At 36.0% G+C, this 26,273-nt stretch overlaps 4 protein-coding genes and 2 long non-coding RNA genes across 6 annotated transcripts; 4 read left to right on the top strand and 2 right to left on the bottom strand.

Moving 5' to 3' along the window:
* The first annotated feature begins 1,888 nt into the window (after positions 1-1,888).
* pars2 (prolyl-tRNA synthetase 2, mitochondrial) lies at positions 1,889-6,433 on the top strand. Its single transcript, XM_031283981.2, has 4 exons — positions 1,889-2,126; positions 4,379-4,715; positions 5,181-5,426; positions 5,511-6,433. Exons 2-4 carry the CDS (start codon positions 4,392-4,394, stop codon positions 6,390-6,392), a joined length of 1,452 nt encoding a protein of 483 aa, XP_031139841.1. The 5' UTR covers positions 1,889-2,126; positions 4,379-4,391; the 3' UTR covers positions 6,393-6,433.
* A 1,644-nt stretch (positions 6,434-8,077) lies between these two features.
* On the top strand, positions 8,078-11,996 carry ttc4 (tetratricopeptide repeat domain 4). Its single transcript, XM_031283822.2, has 11 exons — positions 8,078-8,364; positions 8,551-8,668; positions 8,788-8,949; positions 9,405-9,482; positions 9,649-9,773; positions 9,862-9,948; positions 10,137-10,372; positions 10,517-10,601; positions 11,038-11,120; positions 11,719-11,811; positions 11,875-11,996. The coding sequence occupies exons 1-11, from the start codon at positions 8,254-8,256 to the stop codon at positions 11,900-11,902; spliced, it is 1,206 nt and encodes a 401-aa protein (XP_031139682.1). The 5' UTR covers positions 8,078-8,253; the 3' UTR covers positions 11,903-11,996.
* A 392-nt stretch (positions 11,997-12,388) lies between these two features.
* Positions 12,389-14,472, bottom strand: LOC118496268 (cornifelin-like). Its single transcript, XM_036007306.1, has 3 exons — positions 14,336-14,472; positions 13,338-13,528; positions 12,389-13,237 (listed from the first exon to the last, which is right to left on the bottom strand). Exons 1-3 carry the CDS (start codon positions 14,400-14,402, stop codon positions 13,049-13,051), a joined length of 447 nt encoding a protein of 148 aa, XP_035863199.1. The 5' UTR covers positions 14,403-14,472; the 3' UTR covers positions 12,389-13,048.
* A 793-nt stretch (positions 14,473-15,265) lies between these two features.
* On the top strand, positions 15,266-16,322 carry LOC116039086. Its single transcript, XR_004102242.2, has 2 exons — positions 15,266-15,387; positions 16,045-16,322. It is a non-coding gene; the product is annotated as an uncharacterized LOC116039086 (long non-coding RNA).
* A 628-nt stretch (positions 16,323-16,950) lies between these two features.
* On the bottom strand, positions 16,951-25,296 carry LOC118496267 (cornifelin-like). Its single transcript, XM_036007305.1, has 4 exons — positions 25,178-25,296; positions 18,662-18,770; positions 17,664-17,854; positions 16,951-17,563 (listed from the first exon to the last, which is right to left on the bottom strand). The coding sequence occupies exons 2-4, from the start codon at positions 18,726-18,728 to the stop codon at positions 17,375-17,377; spliced, it is 447 nt and encodes a 148-aa protein (XP_035863198.1). The 5' UTR covers positions 18,729-18,770; positions 25,178-25,296; the 3' UTR covers positions 16,951-17,374.
* LOC118496269 lies at positions 19,592-20,648 on the top strand. The gene is made up of 2 exons (XR_004898814.1): positions 19,592-19,713; positions 20,371-20,648. It is a non-coding gene; the product is annotated as an uncharacterized LOC118496269 (long non-coding RNA).
* Positions 25,297-26,273: the final 977 nt, after the last annotated feature.

Genomic DNA, 26,273 nt, shown 5'->3' with positions numbered 1-26,273 from the left:
AGACTACGTTTCATTGTACACAATTTGAATGACAATACAGTTGAATTGAAGTCTGCTATAAAAGGAGGGAATGGGGATGTCCAACTGTCATAATCCAGATTTAAGAAGGGAGGAACTGATTAAAACTCAGCCTGAGAGAAAAACATTTAATCTTGAGTTTTTATATACTGTTTATACTTTCCTAAATATGCTAGAACATAAGTCAAAGACAGTAAAGGGCAGTTTTCCTTGCGGTAAAGATGCAAATACAACATTGTTTATCATAAAGTATGGTAAATGATCTATCAAGGAAACTTAAAATAAGAAGGGTTAATGCAGCATTTCTTTTATCCAGATACCATCATTAGTATGAAGCCTGATTACCAATTTCACCACAATATATTATTTGCTTGATTCATTTAAAACTTTGGTTGAAAAACTGACTTAATTGTGCCCCCCTCATTTCTGTAACCAAATATACACCCTTGCTAATGTATGATACAATATATTTAAAGTGCCATGTATGTCTTTGTAAGATTCAAGAAGTCAATATTTACTTTAAAACCAAACTGGCAAATGTGATGTTTGCAGATAAGATCTGTCTTAGTGGGATTGTTCATATCTCAAGGAGACATTCAGTCGGCCATTTATCTGAGAATCAATCTCACGACAAGAGCCTCTAGATAAATGGATGAAACAGGCACAAACCTAATTGGCTCGAGAATACGTGTGTGTGTGTGTGTGTGTGTGTGTGTGTGTGTGTGTGTGTGTGTGTGTATGTGTCAGTGTCAATGTCCACCTGGAAGAGAAGAGCCAGAGAGAGACACTCTGTTTGCCGTGTGAGCTGACCATCAGGTTTTTGTGTGTCATTGACTTGACTGAAGGAATAATGGTTTCAAATTGCTGACATAAAATGCTATAAAGCCAGTAAAAGTGCACTAACACAGACTGCAGTACAGTATAATGTCAACAAAGGGCAAAGATAGCCTGTGATAGTATAGTACATACATCCAATAAAAACTCGTCAATTGAGCCAAAACAGTGTATTTTACTCTGTGCTGATTAGTGGCTATTGCCATTTGTTGTGTTTTGTTGTAACAAAATTAACTTTTTAAGGCTTTACAGAAAAGATGAACCAATTTTATATATACTCATATTTGTTTTTTATGTTTTGCACTGAATTTAATTTACGCTTTTTTATCAGAATGAATGTTATTATGTTTATGTGGAAAATAGATATGTCATCTTGGACACTTACTGTTCAGACTGAGCTGAAAGAGAGAAATGTTCGCAGAAAAGCAAGGGGAAATTGCAGGTATATATATAATTTTTTTTTTAATGAATGTGTTTTAATTTTCATATTCTTTTGTGGATAGCTGTGTGGACTTGCTCACACTGACATTCCAGGAATTTAAAGCCAAAAGTAATTACAGTGTTTTCTGTGAGTTTGCCAAACAGATAGAAGCAATCAAGAAAAACAATTCATAAAATGAAGTAATTTATGAGGTCAGAGTCAAAGTCACAGTCACATGAACAAAAGTCAGCACTTTAGTATGCTTCTCATTCAGATCACAGCTGAAAATATTGGGCTGTTTTATTTTTTTGTTCACAAGCACGTAACTAATGTAACTATGCAATGTGGTTATATAAACAAAATTATTTTGAAGAAATTTGTCTTGTACCTGGTATTGAAATGCAGCATGACTCTGTGAGGAAGTGAAGTAATGCTACCACCAAATGGCTTATTAAATGAGTTTGCAGACCATTCAACCTTCGTCCTTTCCCCATGCAACTTCTATCTATCTATCTATCTATCTATCTATCTATCTATCTATCTATCTATCTATCTATCTATCTATCTATCTGTCTGTCTGTCTGTCTGTCTATCTATCTATCTATCTATCTATCTATCTGTCTATCTGTCTGTCTGTCTGTCTCGAAACGCCGTTACTCCTCCAGACCTGCAGGTGGCGGTGTAACATCGGGGCAAAGAGCCTCCCGGCATGTAGCTCAGCTGAGGAAGACAGCATGGTGCAGGCAGAGACCTTCAATGTTTTGCAATCTGGCAACTTTATAGAAATGCCACTATTTGCTCATTTACTGAGATAATCTCTTCAGAAGAATCTGACAGTAGTTGCGGTCCCAAGGTGAGTCGTGTTTATTGTTCTGTGTATGTGGCTTTTTCGTTATGTGCTAACTGAGGAAGCTAACCGTAACAAGCTAACGTCAACTACACTGCTAAACTGTCCATCAGGGCAGCATTTGATAACATGGATCTGTCGCTGCTGTGGACACTCTGGAAAGCTGCCAGTGGCACTGGCATCTAAACTTTAAACCAATCATCTGCATTTATGTTTTACATCTGTAGCTTATTTCCAAAGACTAAATATATATATATATATATATCTGTAAGGAAATTACTGTTGACGACCTTGACCACTCCTGTTTACTACCTGCATTCAGCGACTATCATTTATTTTCCTATAACTTCACTTAGATGTGTATGTGTATTTCTACTCGGATCTTTTACTTGAGTAAAAGCAGCAATACCACACTATAGAAATACTCTATTACAAGTAAAAGTGCTGCTTTTCGAATTTTACTTCAAAGTACAAAAGTGTCAACATCACATATACTTTAAGTACAAAATGAATGTCACATTTCAGAATAATATTGTATTATTGAATTAAAATTGTGAATGCATTAATATGTACATTACTTCAATGTTGCAAATGTACTACTTGTTTCTTACTATACATGCTGCTGAGTAGGTTGTGAATTTCACCAAGGGATCAATAAAGTCGTATTTTTATCCTTGTATTATTAATCTGAACCTGCAAAGTAACTGAGAACTAGCCTAAATCTGTCAGACAAATGTAGTGGAGTAAAAAGTATATATTTACCTCTAAAATGTAGTGGAATAGATGTATAAAGTAGCATGAACTTTAACTTTAGTGCAAGTACCTCGGAATTGTATTTAAGTATAATGCTCGAGCAATTACACTTAGTTACATTTTCACTGCTGATTTTAGGGCTGCAACTAACCATTATTTTCATTATTGACTAATCTGTTGATTTCTTTTTTGTTTGATTGGTTTATACTTGTATTATTTTATAAAATGTCAGAAAATAGAGTAAATGCTCATTACAATATGGGTGGTGATGGTGCAGTGGATATGACACATTCCTTAGGTTTGGGGGTGCTGGGTTCAATTCCCACTGTGATACATTAACCAATGTGTCCCTGAGCAAGACACTTAACCCCTAGTTAGGCGTGCGACCTCTGATATATAGTTGGGTTGCACGATATTGACAAAATGTGATATTGCGATATCGATATTAATTTCAATATTTTTAAACATATGTAAAATTACAAAAGTTACGGGAAAACGCATCAAAATAGATTCATAACAAATTAAACAAGTGTTCTTACAACACAAGGTTTATTTCAACTTACTGTCATATTGGACTGGTACAACATGAATAAATAAATAACGACCATGTCTACAGAACAGGACGTTGTTTTACTGGTTGTACAGTATAAAATAAATAAATAAATATAAATAAAGAGAACAGGACACAACTTTTCTTTCGCTTCTCTGATTCGTTCCTTTTTGTTGTCACTATCTATTTCTTCACTTCCACGGTCACTCTGTTGAAATATGCACACACGTGGTACGCTCCATAGGGTTTGTCACGTACTGGACTAGTGCGCTGAAGTGTACTAACGTGCAAGTGGTACGGTAACTGGCCAATGAAATGATGATCATTATAGCGTTTCAAGCGGGCTCTAAATCAGACACAACTAAGCCACACAGTCAACGGACGGGACGCAGCGCTCCACAAAATAAACTAAATATTGCATACTTATTGCGACACTTTTGATGTAATATTGCACAACGTGATATTGCGATAACGATATTGAGTCAATATATCTTGCACCCCTAATATATAGCAACTGTAAGTCGCTTTGGGTAAAAGCGTCGGCTAAATGACGTGTAATGGTATGTAATAACAATAATTACTCTAAGCCCAAGATGATGTCCTCAAATTGTCTTGTTTTGTGACCCAAACTGGAAAAATCACTCAAACGATTAATCAATAATCAAGATATTGCTTATTAGAGATGCAACCCGACCCAGGTTTTTTTTGCCGCCAATACTGATTGCCGATCGTTGATGAGCCACATCAGCCGATAAATGGCCGTTACCGATCGTGTTTTATAGCAGCTGGTATAGCTTTATTATAGTTTAGGTCTGTTTGACCTTTTTGTAGTGTATTGGATCAGTAAATCTAAAAGGGCAATTGAAATATGCAAAAAAAACATGTCCCTATTGCTTATTTATTCTCTGTGAATTGACTACTGCTTCAGCTCTAACGGATTTGTCTCATCTAAAAGGTCTGGATTTACCATGGAGCCCATAATGAATCTGATCTGGCAGAGAGTCTTCCAGCGGCTCCACAGAACCTCAGTACTTCCCCGGAGAAACCATTCAGGTTGTGCTGAGCATGCCACTGTTCCTGCCTCCACCAACTCTAGACGAATCAAGCCCACACTCCTGGTGTCCCGCCTCTACCAGCCTTCAAACCTGCGTGATGTGGGGCTGGACAGCCGGCTGCAGGGAGAGATGACTTGTAAGAGTCAAAGGCTCATGCAGCAGGCTGGGCTCATCCATCCGTCCAACCCCGGTTGTTACTACTATCTACCTGCCACCGTCCGCTCCATGGAGAAGCTGGTGAGATTAGTTTTTGTTAAAGAAATTATCTGGTTGTGTGATTTCCACAAAAAAGGAAAATTTATTTTTCTGACATGAATCTGTGACCCTGCTATATAAAGAAAAGACTGATTCAAAGACTCATAAATCATACAAGTATATATTCTCAAAAAAGAAACCATATGCATAAGGTTATTCAGTTTCTGGTGTATAGGTCACATAATATGTCTGACAGTCATCCATGACTGCACACTAGAGCAAACGTTCCCAACCTTTTTGGTTTGTGACCCCATAAAAAATAGCCATGTCTAATTTTGGCCCCTTGTCACAGGTTAGAAAAATTAAAGTCTGAGTACTTTTTTCTTTTGCAGATTGATTTATTCAAATAATTGGCAAAGTCTATTGGAGGAGCAAGGTTGAGTATAAATGTATACACATTCTCATTTTGGTCCTTAACATGTAATAACTGCTGTCTTCAATCAACAGGTGAGAATAATTGACCAAGAGATGCAGGGGATCGGTGGGCAGAAGCTGGACATGCCCAGTTTGTGCTCAGCTGATCTCTGGAAAACCAGTGAGCGCTGGGACTTGATGGGAAAGGAGCTGTTCCGATTGAAAGACCGCCACGGAACCGACTACTGCTTGGGTCCCACACATGAAGAGGCAGTGACGACTCTGGTCGCTCACCAGACGACTCTCTCCTACAGACAGCTCCCTCTGCTCCTTTATCAGGTAGCTATTCATCCTGTTGCCACCAATGTATTTGTTGTAATGAGCTGCAATTTTCACATCATGACTTATTTATTTTTAAAACAGATCACCCGCAAATTCAGAGATGAACCAAAGCCGAAGTTTGGTCTGCTTCGAGGGAGGGAGTTCTACATGAAGGACATGTACTCATTTGATGTGAGTGAAGAAGCAGCTTACGAGACCTATGAATCTGTGTGCCAGGCATACACCAGGCTCTTCGTCCGACTGGGTCTGCGTTGCGTTCAGGTGCAGGCGGACACGGGCAACATCGGCGGTAAACTCTCCCACGAGTTCCAGCTGCCAGCAGACATCGGTGAGGACCGGCTTCTGGTCTGTGGGAACTGCTCCTTCTCTGCTAATGTAGAAACCATGTCATCAGACAGAACTGACTGCCCACAGTGCAAAACTGGCACACTGCTGGAGTCAAAGGGTATAGAGGTCGGCCACACCTTTTACCTGGGTAAAAAGTACTCTGATATATTCAATGCCACTTTCAGCAATGCCCAGAACAAGCCTAGTATTGCGGAGATGGGCTGCTATGGTCTTGGGGTAACCCGTATTCTCGCTGCAGCCATTGAGGTGTTGTCAACAGAAGAGGGGATCCGCTGGCCAGGCCTCCTCGCGCCTTACCAGGCGTGTGTTTTACCACCGAAGAAGGGCAGCAAGGTGGACGAGGCGGCTGTCTTAGCTGAGGAACTGGTTCACACTTTGGGAGAGACCATGCCTTGTTTGAGAGGGGAAGTTGTTCTTGATGACCGTACACAGATGACCATTGGGAAGAGGCTGAAGGATGCCAGAAGACTAGGCTACCCGTATGTTATTGTAGTAGGACAGGGAGCTCTGGAGGCAACCCCCAGATTTGAGGTGATCTGTCAGCAGACAGGTGAGACAATGTTTCTCAGTAAAGATGGACTGTTAGATCTTCTGGGAAGAGTGGAAACTGTATGAGTAACAACTCTGAATGTAATAAAGGATTTTTTTTTAGGTTGTGTGTGTACTTTGTAATAAGTGTGTATGAGGCAATCGGTGAGGTGACGGGGAAAGAAAACAAAAGCCTGGTATGATATGGTTTGTCTTATGCCATAAAGAGGACTATATATATATATATATATATATATATATATATATATATATATATATATATATATATATATATATATATATATAGATATATATATATAGATATATATATATAGATATATATATATATCTCAATTCTAATTGGATCTCATGTTTTGCAAACCTTTTATAGGACTAATATGGCATAAAAGTCTTTAGCCACGCCCACAAATGCTCAAGAGTTGTTTTTTCACCCATTTTATTCATTCCCAGTCATTACACATTAATTGAAGTTAGGGTGGGGAGATATCAGATTTCATAACTTTAAGCTTCTTGGTCTGGGCCCCATGATGGAGCTCAGATTTCATAGCTTTGGCATCTAGAATTACACATTAATTGAAGTTAGGGTTGCTGAGGCATACATTTACTTTAACAACAAAAGCTTGATAATGAACCCTATGATATTAAATAGCATTTGGTTACCATGATGTAATACACAATTCATTTTTTCATGTTTTCATGCAATAAAAACATGAACAGAAATAATGACTATTTGCTGTCGTGTTTCAATATGCATTTGCATCTGTAGCGTACAACTGACATCATAGTACAACTCAATGCTGGCATTTGGTTTATACTGTAAATGGAAAGCAAAACACCTTTTCCAGTAATGGATATTTAAGCAAAAGTACCAACAACAACAAAATGTACTGTAAATACTCGATTACAAGTTAAATTACAGAAGTAGAAGGTCAAAAATAAAGAAGTTTAATGTACAGTTTAGGTACATTTAAGAGTGTTATACGTAATGTATTTATTCTGATGAAAGTGACGTTGCCGGTAAAAGTCAGTTTTAACTACTTTATATACAACTGGGTCATTTTAAGCTAAAACAATGCATCATATTTTCTTCAACTAATTTGTACATAAACTTAATTTTTAGCTGTCAAATAAATCACAGTAAAAATCACATTTCTCTCTTAAATGTAGTCAATGTATAAAGTAGCATAGCATTAAAATAAATAAAGTACAATTAATTACTGACTATTTTACCATTTCTATCTATCATTTGTCTATTATCTCCTCATCGTACCTAAAAAGTCCAGCATTCATAATTGTATGTATGAAAAAGTACTGTTACATAAAAGCATGGTTTTATTGTTGCTGGTCAAAGTTATATTGACCTTAATATGATGTTGATCATATTTAATAAAGTAATATGTTTTGTATGAAAAGTAACTGGTTCATTTAGCTGTTATCTGAATTAGGTGTTGAAAAAATGACAATATTTCCTTATAAGGAAGCATAAAATGGAAATACTGTCCAATATGTCTACGGATCTTATTTATCTTTTATGTATGTCACTCTCTTTTTCATCACGTTATTTTACCAATACAAAATAAATCCAATTGAAATACTCAAGTAACGACAAATTACCTTTAAATTGCACGTAAGTATTCTACAGCACATGAGCAAATTTATTATACCTATTTAATCTCTGGCAGTTTTTTGATAATAAAATATATTAGTAATTGTTGGTCAGGCGACGTCGGAACTAAAATATCGGTACTATGTTTCCACACGGATCTTTATACACGTCTTACCGCCCATGCACATGTGTAAACAAGAAGCTTGGCGAAAAAAAGTTAACGTTTTTACGGCTGATGCTGGAGGCAGTAGTCTAATGTCATAGTTCATAGATAATTTATTTAAAAAAAAACAGCGCTTCAAACACATATTTAATCCAAAAATGGCGTCCTCTGAGGCGCAACATGACAGCGACGATGGCATGGACGAGTTCATGGACAAATTCAAGACCCAGAGATATAAAAAGGGCTTCAGTGAAAACAACTGGGAAGAGGTAACGCTAACATGTAGAAGCTATCGGTTACCAACATTAGAAAAGAAAGTCATACGGAAATGAGCATTGTTAACTTTAATGTCGTCGTTGTTGTTAGCCAGCAAGCTAATATACTAAGATACTTTGATAGAGGTAGCGTTACATTTTCTGTCCATCCGCAATGATCCTCTGTTTTGTGTCATTCAGGAGTTTAATAAAGTACCCATGTTCATGAAGACAGCCCCCGAAGAGATTGACCCACACACATACCCAGAACTAGCTTGTCTCCAGGCCATTATCCATGATGAAGATAGACCCCCAGAAGGTAGGTGGGCCACCAGTCCCTCAAGCTTTTGAAACATCAGTTGTCGTCAGTGAAACAAGCTTTTGTAGACTTGAAAATCGGTTAATAATTCCTGTTCCTTTCCCATCATTCCTCCCCAGAGCAAGCAAAGACACTGAAAGATGAAGGCAATGAGTTTTTCAAAGAGAAGAACTACGAGAAGGCCATACTGTCCTACACAGCAGGGTTAAAGAAGAAATGTGGAGACCAGGAGCTCAACACTGTCCTCCTCACCAACCGGGCAGCAGCGCACTTCCACCTGGGTAAGGTTTATTATTTACATGCCAGCCATACAGATACATTAGCAGCTTTTTAAGACATGCATGTATTGCTTGCACCAGACATATGGTTTGTTATACATATAAATAATAAGTGGTTTACAAAGTATATGTTCAAGTTCTTTATTGTCATATGCACAACAATTGCAGTGAAGCAGTCGTTAGCAGTGAATTCCTTAGTTCTCAGGCTCCCTCTAAACAATGCTCATACAAATACATATAAAAAAGAAAGTCACATATGCAAAATCTAAGTAGAATCTAAGACATAAGATTGTAGCAGTTAAAATATAGGAATATAATATGAAATAAAATATAGTACTGTACTCAGCTGAAGAGCAGCCAAGTGCTTATGTCACAGAATAATATTTCCCCTGTAAAAACATCTGCATATGTTTCCTGCTTAATTTCATCCTAATTTTTTTCTGGTTTACATCACACAGGTAACATGCGCTCTGCCTTGAACGATGCTGCAGCTGCAAAAAAGATTAAGCCAGACCACCTTAAAGCCTTGATTAGAGGTATGTAATATAAGCATACCTTGTACTATAATATCACAATAAATGTGGTTAGAAATTCTAAAATATTACAATAGCATAAGTACATGGTGATAACGAGAAAGTAAAATTGCTGCTTAGAATTATGACAAAACAATCCTGTATACATATCTTGTGTGTGTTTCTGCAGGGGCTCAGAGCTGTATAGAGCTGCGTAACTTTGCAGAGGCCGTCCAGTGGTGTGATGAGGGACTCAAGGTCCATCCCACTGACAAGAAGCTGCAGGAGCTGAGAGCAGCAGCAGATAAACACAAGGTACAATCACTAATGAGTTCAAGCGATTTTAAGGTGGAGGTTTTGGTTCCCCTCAAGCCCAAAGCCCTGTTTGTTTTGTGTGCCTCAGAGAGCAGCAGAGAGAGATGCCAGAAAGAACAAGATCAAAGAAAAAAAGCTGCATGGCGAGAAAGAAGCTCTTCTGGCTGCTATAAAGGTAAGCATCCTTTTCCTTTTTAAACTGAGAGGAAAATGAAACTACAACGTGCTTAGTTAAGCATCAAACCTGTGGAAATCACTGTTTTATACCTGAAACAATTTGTCAAATCTGACACTTATTTTATATTCATTGAGCCTGACTTTTTTCAAATGATTATCAGATATATTTTTGTGTGCTTTACGCAGGATCGAGGCATCAAGCTCCTCCATTCGGCGAAGCCTCGTCGGCGCGGTTCGGACAGTGAGGACGAAGGCCCCTCAGCAGCGCTATCACCGCTGAGCCTGGATGGCCTCAGCTCTCAGGAGGTCACGGGGGCTCAGGTGTTCCTGGATGAGCAGCGCTCTCTGCACTGGCCTGTTCTCTTCCTCTATCCTGAACACCGGCAGACTGATTTCATCTCTGCTTTCTGCGAAAACAACTGGTAACCTCACTCCTTCTTTTGGTCCCAAATTTGTCTTGATTTGTTGTATTTCTGTGGGATACTTTATATGTCAAAATACGTCAGGAGTTCTTTAATCAGAATCCCAGCTGCGATATGACTGTCTCTTTTTTTATTTTTGTTCAGTTTCATGGATCACCTGGCGGTCATGTTTGGAGAAGAACTCCCACCTTGGGACGAGGACAGAAAATACCACTCACAAAATTTGCAGGTTTGTGTGTTTTTCCTAAATTATTGGTCCCTCCATGACAAATAAAGTAGAATAAAAGGCACATGAAATATAATTATGTGCAAGAAATGTCAGGAATAATACTGTATAATTTTTACTATTATATTCTGCGTCCCTAAACGTATAATAATTAAGTATAAGAAATAGTATTTTTTTGCAAACTATAGAGGGCCACATTCTGATGAAGTGAATACATTATGCACTATATTATGTTAGTTATGTTTCATATTATGTAGACACAAGTATATGTAGAATACTGTTTTCTGATGAGTACAATTAATCAAGAGTACAGCAGTCAGACGAGAGGTATATTTTATTACCAAAAAGGCCAGTTTTATAAAAATGTAGTGTGAATCAGATAAAATGATAATACATTTTTAATCCTAATAATCTCATTTGACCCTTCTCCATGTTCTAGCTGTACTTTGAAGATGAGGAGAAGGAGACATTCTACCAAGTAAACCCAGAGATGTCGCTTTTAAAAGTGTTGCAGCATAAAAGGTATGTTTTCTTGCCATTTTTATGACATACTATACCATGATTCTTTTAGGATTTTTTATGACATACTACACTATAATATATCATGTAAAGCACTTTTTGACTGTCTGTAAAAGGTGCTATATCAAATAAACTTATTATTATGACTTTCTAAGACTTTCTTATGACTTTCTTATACTATGACTTTTCTTTAGGATTTTTTTTATGAAATACTATACTAGGATTTTTTTGAGTGTAATAATGTGATTTTCTTTTTTATTTATGTCACCAATAATTCTTAGATTTCAATTAGCTGACAGGTGTTTATCATTTTTCTGTAATTGACATTTTAACTGCACATCCTTTTTGTCTTTATAAGGCCCCTATCTTATTAAGAACCATGCAAATTACTACTTAGCTCTTGGTGTTTCCTTGTTAAGCAAGCAACCAGTGATTTAAAGACAAATGATATGAATGATCTCCATTGTCATATATTTCTGCTTCTGTAAACCAGTACAGTTAAGAAACGTTTATCAGCGGAAATTATCTGTGAATATATTTCTGCCATGTTGTTCCTTGACACTCCTTTACTGACAATCTGTATTTCCTGTTCTGTCAACAGGTTTTTTGTCAAGGCAGGCACTCCCAGCTTTATTGTTCTGGTGAAGGGTTCATCATTCAGGAAGCAGTTTTTAACAGAAAAGAAAATAAAAGGATTGTAAAAACCTGCAAATCTTGGGACTTTCAATACAATAAATTCTCTTTTCAACCCCAAAAGACTGAATTTCCCCTTGAAAAAGACATGATGATGAGAAATATGTATGTCTCTAGTGGTCAAGAGCATGACACATTGTTTGACACCAAATATCAAAATAAAATAAATCAGATAAGATCTCTAAATGTGGATTCTTTGTGTGTATGTGTCTGTCTGTACAAAAAAACTACAGATTGAAAACAGCGGTAATCAACTTTATTAACGTGCTTAATTAGACAATTAAATGACAAACAGTAATTAAACAGAACAAAATATTTAATATATTTTCATAGGTAAATAGGTATAAACAAATCAAGCTGATATCAAATAATTAGTGGCGATGAAGGCCAACTGTTGTGTCGCCTCATGAACATAGAAGACTCTTTCCTGTGTCTCGGCCAAAAAGTTGCATTTGAAGACCCAGCAAAGACTACAGCCAACTGCAAACTAGCAATGTTAGATAACACTATACATAGTCATAAAAACACTCAAAGGAACAGATTTGTTATTAAGTGGGTCGTACGAGGGATTTTGTGGCATTTACCAATTTTCTCGTAGATACGAACAAAATTCTCAACAGATAGTTAGACTTCATCCACAGGGGGAGTTGTCACATCCTCTTGACCACCTCACATATTAGTCATGGACTGCTTTGCTTTATAAAGATAGTTTGTAGCATAGGACTTCATGTCAGACCATTTACTCTTTATGTCTGTGACTCTTAGGATGAAACCTCATTGTATTATTAATATTTTCTAATAGTTTTTGATTCTCTAATATGATTACTGACTGCTAAAGTTTTTGTCTGGTGATTTATGACAAGAGGACTTGAAGCTCAGCAGTGTGAAATTCATTTTTGTGAATGAAACTTACCCACAAACATACTGCAACAGTATCAGGTAGCCTTAAACGGTCAATTATGCTTATGATATAATCTCACAAACAACAGGTGACATTCATGATGAACTGATCAATTTACTTCACGTTTGTGCACTTAAGAGAGTTTGGTGAATCTGACTTGGAACAAACTTCACAGAAACAAAATAAGAGAGGTTTAGGATATATACAGTAAATTAGATTTTTTTAAACAGAAACTTCAGAAAATAATTTGACACGATAGTCAACAATTATTAGACTCTAATTGTCATGATTATTAAGAAACAAAGTTATTCATCATCATACTCTCAATCTTTGGTTTTCACTGATATTGGTATACAGGAGCCATCATCATTGGAGCAGGCTGCTGCACGTTCACGTTTGTAACATTTTGATGGTGCACATTGACGACAGTGGGAGTTTTTTCACGATGTCTTAACTCACGATGCATCTGACACCAGTTGCACCACCCGCAGAAACAGGAAGCTAAGATGTCCTTACAGAGAGAACCCTGCAGAGAACAACATTTTTTTTTGTTAATTCGACATTGCATCCATTTTATTAAAGTTTTCATGTGAAATCCAGTATTTATCACCTTTAAAGAATCATACCTTGATTCCATATCTATTTCGCATGGCAGCCCTTAAGGACAGGCCTGCAGGAGGGGCCGCACACAGAGGTATCCCCAAGGCTGCTAATATGGCAGGGCTGCATATGTCACATAATGGGAGACAACGGTTCTCTCCAAATCTTTCTGAAACTGTGCAGGCAAGGCAAGGGCAGCACCAGAAACCATAGCAACCTGAAAAACACAGAGATACACCAACAGACTTGTCTTACTAAAGAAGACCTTTAAAGGGGAACTATTATAAAGCATTTTTAGGTTCATACTTGTATTGTGTGTTTGTACTAGGACATGTTTGCATGTTTTAATGTTCAAAAAAAACTTTATCTTACTCATACTGCCCATGACTGCTGCTCCTGTATTCACCCTCTGTCTGAGACGCTCTGTTGGAACGCCTGTCTCTTTAAGCCCCCCTCCCGAAAAAGCCCAGTCTGCTCTGATTGGCCAGTGTGTTTCCTGGAATCTCCGCTCTGCTTTTGTTTTTACTAGTTGCAGCTTGAGGAGCTACTGTAATGGAGTATATAGCAGGACTTTGTACCGTGAAAAATCACAAATAAAGGCTTCTAAACCAAACACTACACTACCAGACATGTCCCAGCAGTAATGTGACACGGAATTGGGGAGAAATGGTACAGCTATCTGGCGTTAGCATACAGTTACTTATTAGTTAGCATTTGCTAACGTTAGATTGTAATGGAACGAAGCAGCACTTTTTACCGTCAAAAATCGTAGATAAATGCTTCTGAACTAAATGCTACCAAATTGGGCATGTTTCAGCAGTAATGCAACCCGAAATTGGGGAGAATTTAACAACAATAAATACTGGTAAATGTGTTTACCTAATTATTATGATTTTTTGGGCATGTTTAACATGAAAATCCGACATTATAGCATTGTAGATATTACAGAAAATACGGAAAAGCATAATGTGTCCACTTTAATAAAAATATACAATTTTTCTTAAGTTGTGGTCTTGATTCTTACAAGTACTCGAGTTTTCAAAGCAGTCACAGAGACCACTGCTCCAGTCTTTTAAGGGTTGTGCTGCCATCGGATGTTGGACTACTTCAGCCACACACAGTGAACAATGAACCTGTTAACACACAGAAATCAGAGCTCAATGGGAAATTTACCAGGGCTCTTTCAGTTAATCTCAGATAGAAATACTATGAATTTTTAATAACTTTTTTTGACAAACCTTACTATGACTTTTTAACAGCGTTTTTAGACTCTTACTGTTTTCAACAAAACTTATTTGGTGGAACAGTGGCTCAGTGGTTTTTACTGCTCCAATAGCCAACCAGTGAATTATCACTGCAGACTCTGACCCAGGTTTGATTCCCAGTCCAGGGTGGCCCTTTTCATGATGCTTTTTTTGACACACCATACTTTGATTATTTTTGACATACTATACTATGACTTTTTTTTATATACTTACTATGATTTATCTTAACATTCTATACTGTGAATTTTTCAACACACTATACTATGACTTTTTATATCACTTTTTTCCACATACTATACTTAGATTTTTTTTCGACATACTATACTATGACTTTTTGATATACTAGACTTTTTTCAATATACTATAGTATGAGTTTTTTATAACTTTTTTCGATATACGACTTTGTTATCACTTTCTCCGACATAAATACTATGACTTTTTTTATATACTATACTAAACTTATAATAAGTATAAGAAGTATTTTGTTGCAAACTATAGAGGGCCACATTCTGATGAAGTGAATACATTATGCACTATATTATGTTAGTTATATTTCATATTATGTAGACACAAGTATTATGTAGAATACTGTTTTCTGATAAGTACAATAAATCAAGAGTACAGCAGTCAGACGAGAGGTATATTTTATTACCAAAAAAGCCAGTTTTATAAAAATGTAATCAATTTTTAATCCTAATAACCTCATTTGACCCTTCTCCATGTTCTAGCTGTACTTTGAAGATGAGGAGAAGGAGACATTCTACCAAGTAAACCCAGAGATGTCGCTTTTAAAAGTGTTGCAGCATAAAAGGTACATCCATTGAGATTAAGTCTTTTTTTTAAAGTTTTCTTGACATTTTTATGACATACTATTCCAAGATTTTTTTTTAGGATTTTTTTCCTGACGTACTATACTATAACAAATATATCATGTGAAGCACTTTGTGACTTTGTCTGTAAAAGGTGCTATATCAAATAAACTTATTATTATGACTTTTTAAGACTTTATTATACTATGACTTTTATTTAGGATTTTTTATGAAATACTATACTAGGATTTTTTTGAGTGTAATAGTGTGATATCTTTTTTCATTTATGTCACCAATAATTTTTAGATTTTGATTAGCTGACAGGTGTTTATCATTTTTCTGTAATTTACATAGTTATTGACATTTTAACCTGCACATCCTTTTTGTCTTATAAGGCCCCTATCTTATTAAGAACCATGCAAATTACTTAAAAAAAAATATTTTCCTGCTGTCAGCTCTTGGTGTTTCCTTGTTAAGCAAGCAACCAGTGATTTAAAGACAAATGATATGAATGATCTCCATTGTCATATATTTCTGCTTCTGTAAACCAGTACAGTTAAGAAACGTTTATCAGTGGAAATTATCTGTGAATATATTTCTGCCATGTTGTTCCTTGACACTCCTTTACTGACAATCTGTATTTCCTGTTCTGTCAACAGGTTTTTTGTCAAGGCAGGCACTCCCAGCTTTATTGTTCTGGTGAAGGGTTCATCATTCAGGAAGCAGTTTTTAACAGAAAAGAAAATAAAAGGATTGTAAAAACCTGCAAATCTTGGGACTTTCAATACAATAAATTCTCTTTTCAACCCCAAAAGACTGAATTTCCCCTTGAAAAAGACATGATGATGAGAAATATGTATGTCTCTAGTGGTCAAGAGCATGACACATTGTTTGACACCAAATATCAAAATAAAATAAATCAGATAAGATCTCTAAATGTGGATTCTTTGTGTGTATGTGTCTGTCTGTACAAAAAAACTACAGATTGAAAACAGCGGTAATCAACTTTATTAACGTGCTTAATTAGACAATTAAATGACAAACAGTAATTAAACAGAACAAAATATTTAATATATTTTCATAGGTAAATAGGTATAAACAAATCAAGCTGATATCAAATAATTAGTGGCGATGAAGGCCAACTGTTGTGTCGCCTCATGAACATAGAAGACTCTTTCCTGTGTCTCGGCCAAAAAGTTGCATTTGAAGACCCAGCAAAGACTACAGCCAACTGCAAACTAGCAATGTTAGATAACACTATACATAGTCATAAAAACACTCAAAGGAACAGATTTGTTATTAAGTGGGTCGTACGAGGGATTTTGTGGCATTTACCAATTTTCTCGTAGATACGAACAAAATTCTCAACAGATAGTTAGACTTCATCCACAGGGGGAGTTGTCACATCCTCTTGACCACCTCACATATTAGTCATGGACTGCTTTGCTTTATAAAGATAGTTTGTAGCATAGGACTTCATGTCAGACCATTTACTCTTTATGTCTGTGACTCTTAGGATGAAACCTCATTGTATTATTAATATTTTCTAATAGTTTTTGATTCTCTAATATGATTACTGACTGCTAAAGTTTTTGTCTGGTGATTTATGACAAGAGGACTTGAAGCTCAGCAGTGTGAAATTCATTTTTGTGAATGAAACTTACCCACAAACATACTGCAACAGTATCAGGTAGCCTTAAACGGTCAATTATGCTTATGATATAATCTCACAAACAACAGGTGACATTCATGATGAACTGATCAATTTACTTCACGTTTGTGCACTTAAGAGAGTTTGGTGAATCTGACTTGGAACAAACTTCACAGAAACAAAATAAGAGAGGTTTAGGATATATACAGTAAATTAGATTTTTTTAAACAGAAACTTCAGAAAATAATTTGACACGATAGTCAACAATTATTAGACTCTAATTGTCATGATTATTAAGAAACAAAGTTATTCATCATCATACTCTCAATCTTTGGTTTTCACTGATATTGGTATACAGGAGCCATCATCATTGGAGCAGGCTGCTGCACGTTCACGTTTGTAACATTTTGATGGTGCACATTGACGACAGTGGGAGTTTTTTCACGATGTCTTAACTCACGATGCATCTGACACCAGTTGCACCACCCGCAGAAACAGGAAGCTAAGATGTCCTTACAGAGAGAACCCTGCAGAGAACAACATTTTTTTTTGTTAATTCGACATTGCATCCATTTTATTAAAGTTTTCATGTGAAATCCAGTATTTATCACCTTTAAAGAATCATACCTTGATTCCATATCTATTTCGCATGGCAGCCCTTAAGGACAGGCCTGCAGGAGGGGCCGCACACAGAGGTATCCCCAAGGCTGCTAATATGGCAGGGCTGCATATGTCACATAATGGGAGACAACGGTTCTCTCCAAATCTTTCTGAAACTGTGCAGGCAAGGCAAGGGCAGCACCAGAAACCATAGCAACCTGAAAAACACAGAGATACACCAACAGACTTGTCTTACTAAAGAAGACCTTTAAAGGGGAACTATTATAAAGCATTTTTAGGTTCATACTTGTATTGTGTGTTTGTACTAGGACATGTTTGCATGTTTTAATGTTCAAAAAAACTTTATCTTACTCATACTGCCCATGACTGCTGCTCCTGTATTCACCCTCTGTCTGAGACGCTCTGTTGGAACGCCTGTCTCTTTAAGCCCCCCTCCCGAAAAAGCCCAGTCTGCTCTGATTGGCCAGTGTGTTTCCTGGAATCTCCGCTCTGCTTTTGTTTTTACTAGTTGCAGCTTGAGGAGCTACTGTAATGGAGTATATAGCAGGACTTTGTACCGTGAAAAATCACAAATAAAGGCTTCTAAACCAAACACTACACTACCAGACATGTCCCAGCAGTAATGTGACACGGAATTGGGGAGAAATGGTACAGCTATCTGGCGTTAGCATACAGTTACTTATTAGTTAGCATTTGCTAACGTTAGATTGTAATGGAACGAAGCAGCACTTTTTACCGTCAAAAATCGTAGATAAATGCTTCTGAACTAAATGCTACCAAATTGGGCATGTTTCAGCAGTAATGCAACCCGAAATTGGGGAGAATTTAACAACAATAAATACTGGTAAATGTGTTTACCTAATTATTATGATTTTTTGGGCATGTTTAACATGAAAATCCGACATTATAGCATTGTAGATATTACAGAAAATACGGAAAAGCATAATGTGTCCACTTTAATAAAAAATATACAATTTTTCTTAAGTTGTGGTCTTGATTCTTACAAGTACTCGAGTTTTCAAAGCAGTCACAGAGACCACTGCTCCAGTCTTTTAAGGGTTGTGCTGCCATCGGATGTTGGACTACTTCAGCCACACACAGTGAACAATGAACCTGTTAACACACAGAAATCAGAGCTCAATGGGAAATTTACCAGGGCTCTTTCAGTTAATCTCAGATAGAAATACTATGAATTTTTAATAACTTTTTTTGACAAACCTTACTATGACTTTTTAACAGCGTTTTTAGACTCTTACTGTTTTCAACAAAACTTATTTGGTGGAACAGTGGCTCAGTGGTTTTTACTGCTCCAATAGCCAACCAGTGAATTATCACTGCAGACTCTGACCCAGGTTTGATTCCCAGTCCAGGGTGGCCCTTTTCATGATGCTTTTTTTGACACACCATACTTTGATTATTTTTGACATACTATACTATGACTTTTTTTTATATACTTACTATGATTTATCTTAACATTCTATACTGTGAATTTTTCAACACACTATACTATGACTTTTTATATCACTTTTTTCCACATACTATACTTAGATTTTTTTTCGACATACTATACTATGACTTTTTGATATACTAGACTTTTTTCAATATACTATAGTATGAGTTTTTTATAACTTTTTTCGATATACGACTTTGTTATCACTTTCTCCGACATAAATACTATGACTTTTTTTATATACTATACTAAACTTATAATAAGTATAAGAAGTATTTTGTTGCAAACTATAGAGGGCCACATTCTGATGAAGTGAATACATTATGCACTATATTATGTTAGTTATATTTCATATTATGTAGACACAAGTATTATGTAGAATACTGTTTTCTGATAAGTACAATAAATCAAGAGTACAGCAGTCAGACGAGAGGTATATTTTATTACCAAAAAAGCCAGTTTTATAAAAATGTAATCAATTTTTAATCCTAATAACCTCATTTGACCCTTCTCCATGTTCTAGCTGTACTTTGAAGATGAGGAGAAGGAGACATTCTACCAAGTAAACCCAGAGATGTCGCTTTTAAAAGTGTTGCAGCATAAAAGGTACATCCATTGAGATTAAGTCTTTTTTTTAAAGTTTTCTTGACATTTTTATGACATACTATTCCAAGATTTTTTTTTAGGATTTTTTTCCTGACGTACTATACTATAACAAATATATCATGTGAAGCACTTTGTGACTTTGTCTGTAAAAGGTGCTATATCAAATAAACTTATTATTATGACTTTTTAAGACTTTATTATACTATGACTTTTATTTAGGATTTTTTATGAAATACTATACTAGGATTTTTTTGAGTGTAATAGTGTGATATCTTTTTTCATTTATGTCACCAATAATTTTTAGATTTTGATTAGCTGACAGGTGTTTATCATTTTTCTGTAATTTACATAGTTATTGACATTTTAACCTGCACATCCTTTTTGTCTTATAAGGCCCCTATCTTATTAAGAACCATGCAAATTACTTAAAAAAAAATATTTTCCTGCTGTCAGCTCTTGGTGTTTCCTTGTTAAGCAAGCAACCAGTGATTTAAAGACAAATGATATGAATGATCTCCATTGTCATATATTTCTGCTTCTGTAAACCAGTACAGTTAAGAAACGTTTATCAGCGGAAATTATCTGTGAATATATTTCTGCCATGTTGTTCCTTGACACTCCTTTACTGACAATCTGTATTTCCTGTTCTGTCAACAGGTTTTTTGTCAAGGCAGGCACTCCCAGCTTTATTGTTCTGGTGAAGGGTTCATCATTCAGGAAGCAGTTTTTAACAGAAAAGAAAATAAAAGGATTGTAAAAACCTGCAAATCTTGGGACTTTCAATACAATAAATTCTCTTTTCAACCCCAAAAGACTGAATTTCCCCTTGAAAAAGACATGATGATGAGAAATATGTATGTCTCTAGTGGTCAAGAGCATGACACATTGTTTGACACCAAATATCAAAATAAAATAAATCAGATAAGATCTCTAAATGTGGATTCTTTGTGTGTATGTGTCTGTCTGTACAAAAAAACTACAGATTGAAAACAGCGGTAATCAACTTTTCAAGGTTTTTGGTCAAGGCATGCCTTTTTAATGTTTTTTTTTTTACATACATACTATGACTTTTTTTTATCCCTTTTTTCGACATGCTATGACTTTTTTATCACTTTTTTCCACATACTATACTATGAATTTTTAATATACGTACTATACTATGACTTTTTTCAACATACTATAGTATGACTTTTTTCTGACTTTTTTCGACATACTATAGCTACTATGACCTTTTTTCGACATGCTATACTATGACTTTGTTATTGCTTTTTCCGACATATACTATGACTTTTTTTGAGAATGAATGCGTGTGCATGTGCAGTGATTGACACACAGTTAGACACCCCCTGGCCATGATTGGTGCATTTGAACAGTGAGCTGTGGATTTTTGCAAATCGCACTACAAGCTGTAGGTGGTGCCAGAGGTATGAAGGTAAATTATGAAGGTAAATATGGTGCAAAATGGGAGAGCTTGTAGAATACGATGTGAGAACTTGCAGAACAAAAAATCTGAACTTGTATGTTAAAATTTGCACTTGTAAAAAATATTCACACACATGTGATCTGAATTTGAAATCATACAAAGAAACAGAACGGGAAAAGCAGGGTTTCTATCGCCAGATGAGGGACAACTCTGTCTGGCTTATTTATGTAGCATGGAAATTTGGTGGAATAGCATGCTAGCGTTAGCTAACTAGCAGCCAGCCCGCTTCTAAATAAATACCTTTTAATTGTCTAAACACTTTTTAACAGTCAAACTAAAACACTGGCGGTGAGCTCCACGGCCTGCAGCCGCAGACGGCCGGTCATCAGTGGGGATCGACCAGCGTAGCAACATTGCTTTTGCCAGAAAGCTTCGCTGCCGACCTCGACCTGCAGTCAGAGCTCCAGCGGGACACGGAGAGCCCCACATCCGGTAGCAGCGGCCCATCCCCCGGCCATGACCTGAGCTTGCTTTGCTGATGTTGTGCATCCCTGCTAAGAATTGCACCCGCTTGGGCAGAAACAATCATTTCTGCAGAATTCATTGCTGCCGAAAATTGCATCTAGGTAGCAAGGAAATGCTACAGAGTCTGATAAAACATTGATGTCTCTAAATCTTCTAAAATTCTAATCATTATTGATGAACATGACAAAGAGATTTACTATTGCCTAGTTTTTAAACAGTACTTTGCCTTATAAAATCATTATTTTCCCTAGTGGATGCAATTCTCGGCAGGGATGTGAAACTTGGCACCTGTTACCCACTGATGACGGTCCGTCTGCGGCTGCAGGCCGTGGAGCTCACCGCCAGTGTTTTAGTTTGACTGTTAAAAATGTTTAGACAATTAAAAGGTATTTATTTAGAAGCGGGCTGGCTGCTAGTTAGCTAACGCTAGCATGCTATTCCACCAAATTTCCATGCTACATAAATAAGCCGGACAGAGTTGTCCCTCATCTGGCGATAGAAACCCTGCTTTTCCCGTTCTGTTAGCTCAGAGCTCCACAGCCTAAGTCCACAGGTACAAATTAGTTTTGCACCAAATGTATCGTCAAGAGTGTTGTGAAAGTCGAGGTGCGCAGATTGGCCACTTTGTGATGCGAGAGAGCACATATGTGAAGTTGCAGTGACAGATTCGAGAGGTTGTAATCACTGAGTTGTGGTTGTGATGGAAAATGAACCAGAGTAAAAAAAAAAGTATACTAGTAAATGTTGCATTATAAGTTTGCAGCTGTCATTGTGTTCATGTAAATATCAATCTACACATTTGTGAATATTTTTTCTGTAACTTCACATTCAGAATACAGGTGTGTGAACATTTTCTACAAGTGCAAATTTCAACTTACAAGTTCAGATTTGTTTTACAAGCTCTCATGTTTTTTTTCTTTGTATGACTTCAAATTCAGATCACATGTGTGTGAATATTTTTTACAAGTGCAAATTTTATTTTTACAAGTGCAAATTCAATTTTTACAAGTACAAATTTTAACATACAAGTTCAGATTTTTTGTTCTGCAAGTTCTCACATCGTATTCTACAAGCTCTCCCGTTTTGCACCATATTTACCTTCATACAGAGGGGCCAGATTTTTTTTTAAATTACCGGCTTCATGTAGTTCTACTCGAACAGCAAATATGACAGAAAGTTAGTTTTATAAGTCCTTTTTTCGACATATGTATACTATGACTTTTTTCTGACATACTATATATGATTTTATTCAACATATGATACTATGACTTTTTTCGACATACTATACTTTGACTTTTTCATGACTTTTTTTTTCGATATACTGTACTATACTCTGACTTTTTTCAACATACAATACCTTGACTTTTCTTCAACATAACATACTATGACTTTTTAATGGCTTTTTTTCAACATACTATGCTATGACATAAACTCTTTGGTGGAACAGTGGCTCAGTGGTTTGCACTGCTCCAATAGACATCCAGGCCCTTTTCTTGACGCTTTTTTTGACATACCATACTTTGATTTTTTAATGGCTTTTTCTGACATACATACTATGACTTTTCTATCCCTTCTTTCGACATGCTATGACTTTTTTTTAATCACTTTTTTGACATACTATACTATTAAGTTTTTATCACTTTTTGCACATACTATGACTTTTGGATATACTATACTTTGACTTTTTTTATGACTTTTTTCAACGTACGACTTTGTTATCACTTTTTTCGACATAAATACTATGACTTTTTTTATATACTATACTATGATTTTTTTTTTTCGAAACACTGTGCTATGACTATTTTATAACTTTTTTCCACATACTATAATATGATTTTCTTTGACATACTATGACTTTGTTATCACTTTTTTCAACATACTATACCATTACTTTTTTGTCACTTTGTGACTTTGTTATCCCTTTTTCAACATATATATAACATGACCTTTTTCCGATATACTAGCCTACTATGCTTTTTTTAAACAATCTATACTATGACTTTTTTCAACATACTATACTATGACTTTTTTTCGATATCCTATGCTATGACTTTTGTTTTTATATACTGTGCTATGTTTTTTTTAAAACGGCCCGCATCCGCTTCAAGACACTAGTACTTACATACAAGGCCACGAACGGATCAGCACCCGCTTACATCCAGGACATGGTCAAACCATATACCCCAACCCGCCCACTTCGTTCTGCATCAGCCAACCTGCTTGCTGCCCCCTCACAGCGAGGGAGAACTAATCACTCAACGAAATCCCGACTGTTCACTGTCCTGGCTCCCAAATGGTGGAACGAGCTCCCCATTGATATCAGGATGACCGAAAGCCTACACATCTTCCGCCGAAGGCTAAAAACACATCTCTTCCGACTACACCTCGGATAAAAAAAAAAAAAAAAAATTCTTGAACCTGCACTTTCATATGTCTCTCTGTAGCTTTGCTTATTTAAAGTTAATGTACTTGCACTTACTACTTGTTGTCTGGAGTTTGAATCTTCATAGTTGAAAGCACTTAATTGTAAGTCGCTTTGGATAAAAGCGTCAGCTAAATGACATGTAATGTAATGTAATGTAAAACATTCTAGACTATGACTTTTTCGATATACAATACTATGACTATTTTATAACTTTTTTCAACATACTATACTTTGACCTTTTTTCGACATACCATACTTTAACTTTTTTCGACATACTATGCTATGACTGTTTTCAAAATAGTCCTTGGTGAAACAGTGGCTCAGTGGTTTGCACTGCTCCAACAGACATCCAGCAGGTAATCACTGCAGACTCTGACCCTCATTCGATTCCCAGTCCCGGCTGGCCCTTTCCATGATGCTTTATACGACATACTATACTATGAATTTTTTAAATATAATATACTATGACTTTTTTATGACTTTTCTTCGACATAACATACTATGACTTTTCAATGTTTTTTTTGACATACTATATACTATGACTTTTATGACTTTTTATGACATACTATACTATGACTTTTATGATTTTCTATGACATAATATACTATGACTTTTATGACGTTCTATACTGTCTTTTATGACTTTTTTCATAACATACTATACTATGATTATTTGTGGGATACTATAGCATGACTTTTTATGGCATACTATAGTATGTCTTTTATAACTTTTTTATGACATCCTATACTTTTACTTTTTTATGACATTTTTAAGGCATACTATACTCTGACTTTTTTATATATAATCCAACAGTATATCCCACTATTAAGTCACACAGTATGCTCCTAAAAACAATCCCAGTGGTGATATTTAGAGGATGCCTGTTGTTGTAGCAAGGTTAATACGTATTGACAAAAACTGTTGCATGTGGCTGACACAAAGAAAGTGAAAATCTATTTTTTTGATCTGCAGAAACCCCACTTCTCTTCATTTTATAGGTTAACTTTTACATTATGCCATTAAATTGTCACATAACTGTTTAAAGATGAACAGGATAAAGATGTCTTATTAGCTAACTGTAAAGGTCTTACCTGATGGAGTTGGACACCCTGGCGACTCTGAAGCTGTAAAACAACTAAAAGTCTTTTGGAATGTCTTGGATTATAAATGGCATCTTGTGCGTCATCAACTGCTTGACACAAAAAATGCTGTAAAACCTGAATCCATTCACTCAAAGAAATTAAAACGTAACTACAGTACAAAATGTTACTCTTTTCCATTTACACACAGAAACTGTATATGGTTGAAGTGTTCCAAAAAGAAAACATCCCCATTTTGTATGTTTGATTACAGGACAGTTATTATCATGCCATTGTTCTTACACTGCTCAGTTAAGAGAAGATAAACTGACAAACAGACAGAACAGTAACAGGTAGGCTTACAGTATATAGTCATTTTAGGGGCGCTATGATGTAGGCTAATCTCACGAAGGAGCACGTCATCATGAAGAGGTGGCATTCATCAGGCTGAAACGATTTTCATGCAATTAAGAGAGTTTGGTGAATCCGACTTGAAAAAAAATAACAAGGTTTAGGATAAGAATACAAAAATTATCTTCTTTTATAAACAGGGAAACTTGAGACTAAAATGAAAATTGTTTGACCTGATAGTCAACAAGTATTATTAATATAAATGGAAGTTTTGATCCAGTATATCTATATTTGGAACTGTATGATCAAGTGTCACTGTAATTAGACTACAATTGTTAAAAATGCCCGAGCAACTGTATGTATGGTGGCATTCATCAGGCTGAAATGAGTAATTTTTATGCAATCAAGAGACTTTGGTTACTCCATCTTGACATTTTTTTTAGCAAGGATTAGGATAAGAATAAAAAATTAGGAATTATTTTCTTGTCTTTTATAAACAGGGAAACTAAAATTAAAATAGTTTGACCCGATCAAGTATTATTAATATAACAATAAGTTTTGATCAGGTAAATCTATATTTGGAACTGTATCATTAAGTATCACTGTAATTAGACTACAATTATTGAAAATGCCTGAGCAAGGGTATGTGCATGCCTCTGTAATAACTGAATCAGTAGGCTACATTCAGCATCATGTTCTCTGATTGGCACATTGTGTTTCTGTCTGACCTACCTAAAACCCATCACCTTAGAGGGAT

This window comes from Sander lucioperca, chromosome 11 (assembly GCF_008315115.2).
Source record: "Sander lucioperca isolate FBNREF2018 chromosome 11, SLUC_FBN_1.2, whole genome shotgun sequence".
In the NCBI taxonomy this organism is placed as follows: domain Eukaryota; kingdom Metazoa; phylum Chordata; class Actinopteri; order Perciformes; family Percidae; genus Sander; species Sander lucioperca.
Note: the sequence above shows the minus strand (reverse complement) of the source record. Positions and strands in the feature narration are given on the sequence as shown.

Bases quoted from the DNA above. Each gene is read 5' to 3' on its own strand.
- LOC118496267 (XM_036007305.1), bottom strand. From the start codon at position 18,728: ATGGCAGCACAACCCTTAAAAGACTGGAGCAGTGGTCTCTGTGACTGC. The intron at 17,855-18,661 runs GTAAGAATCAAG...TGTGTTTTTCAG, and splicing joins CTTTGAAAACTCGAGTACTT to GTTGCTATGGTTTCTGGTGC. The intron at 17,564-17,663 runs GTATGATTCTTT...TGTTCTCTGCAG, and splicing joins GAAATAGATATGGAATCAAG to GGTTCTCTCTGTAAGGACAT.
- pars2 (XM_031283981.2), top strand. From the start codon at position 4,392: ATGGAGCCCATAATGAATCTGATCTGGCAGAGAGTCTTCCAGCGGCTC. The intron at 4,716-5,180 runs GTGAGATTAGTT...TTCAATCAACAG, and splicing joins TCCGCTCCATGGAGAAGCTG to GTGAGAATAATTGACCAAGA. The intron at 5,427-5,510 runs GTAGCTATTCAT...TTTTTAAAACAG, and splicing joins TCCCTCTGCTCCTTTATCAG to ATCACCCGCAAATTCAGAGA.
- LOC118496268 (XM_036007306.1), bottom strand. From the start codon at position 14,402: ATGGCAGCACAACCCTTAAAAGACTGGAGCAGTGGTCTCTGTGACTGC. The intron at 13,529-14,335 runs GTAAGAATCAAG...TGTGTTTTTCAG, and splicing joins CTTTGAAAACTCGAGTACTT to GTTGCTATGGTTTCTGGTGC. The intron at 13,238-13,337 runs GTATGATTCTTT...TGTTCTCTGCAG, and splicing joins GAAATAGATATGGAATCAAG to GGTTCTCTCTGTAAGGACAT.
- ttc4 (XM_031283822.2), top strand. From the start codon at position 8,254: ATGGCGTCCTCTGAGGCGCAACATGACAGCGACGATGGCATGGACGAG. The intron at 8,365-8,550 runs GTAACGCTAACA...TGTGTCATTCAG, and splicing joins GTGAAAACAACTGGGAAGAG to GAGTTTAATAAAGTACCCAT. The intron at 9,483-9,648 runs GTATGTAATATA...GTGTTTCTGCAG, and splicing joins CCTTAAAGCCTTGATTAGAG to GGGCTCAGAGCTGTATAGAG.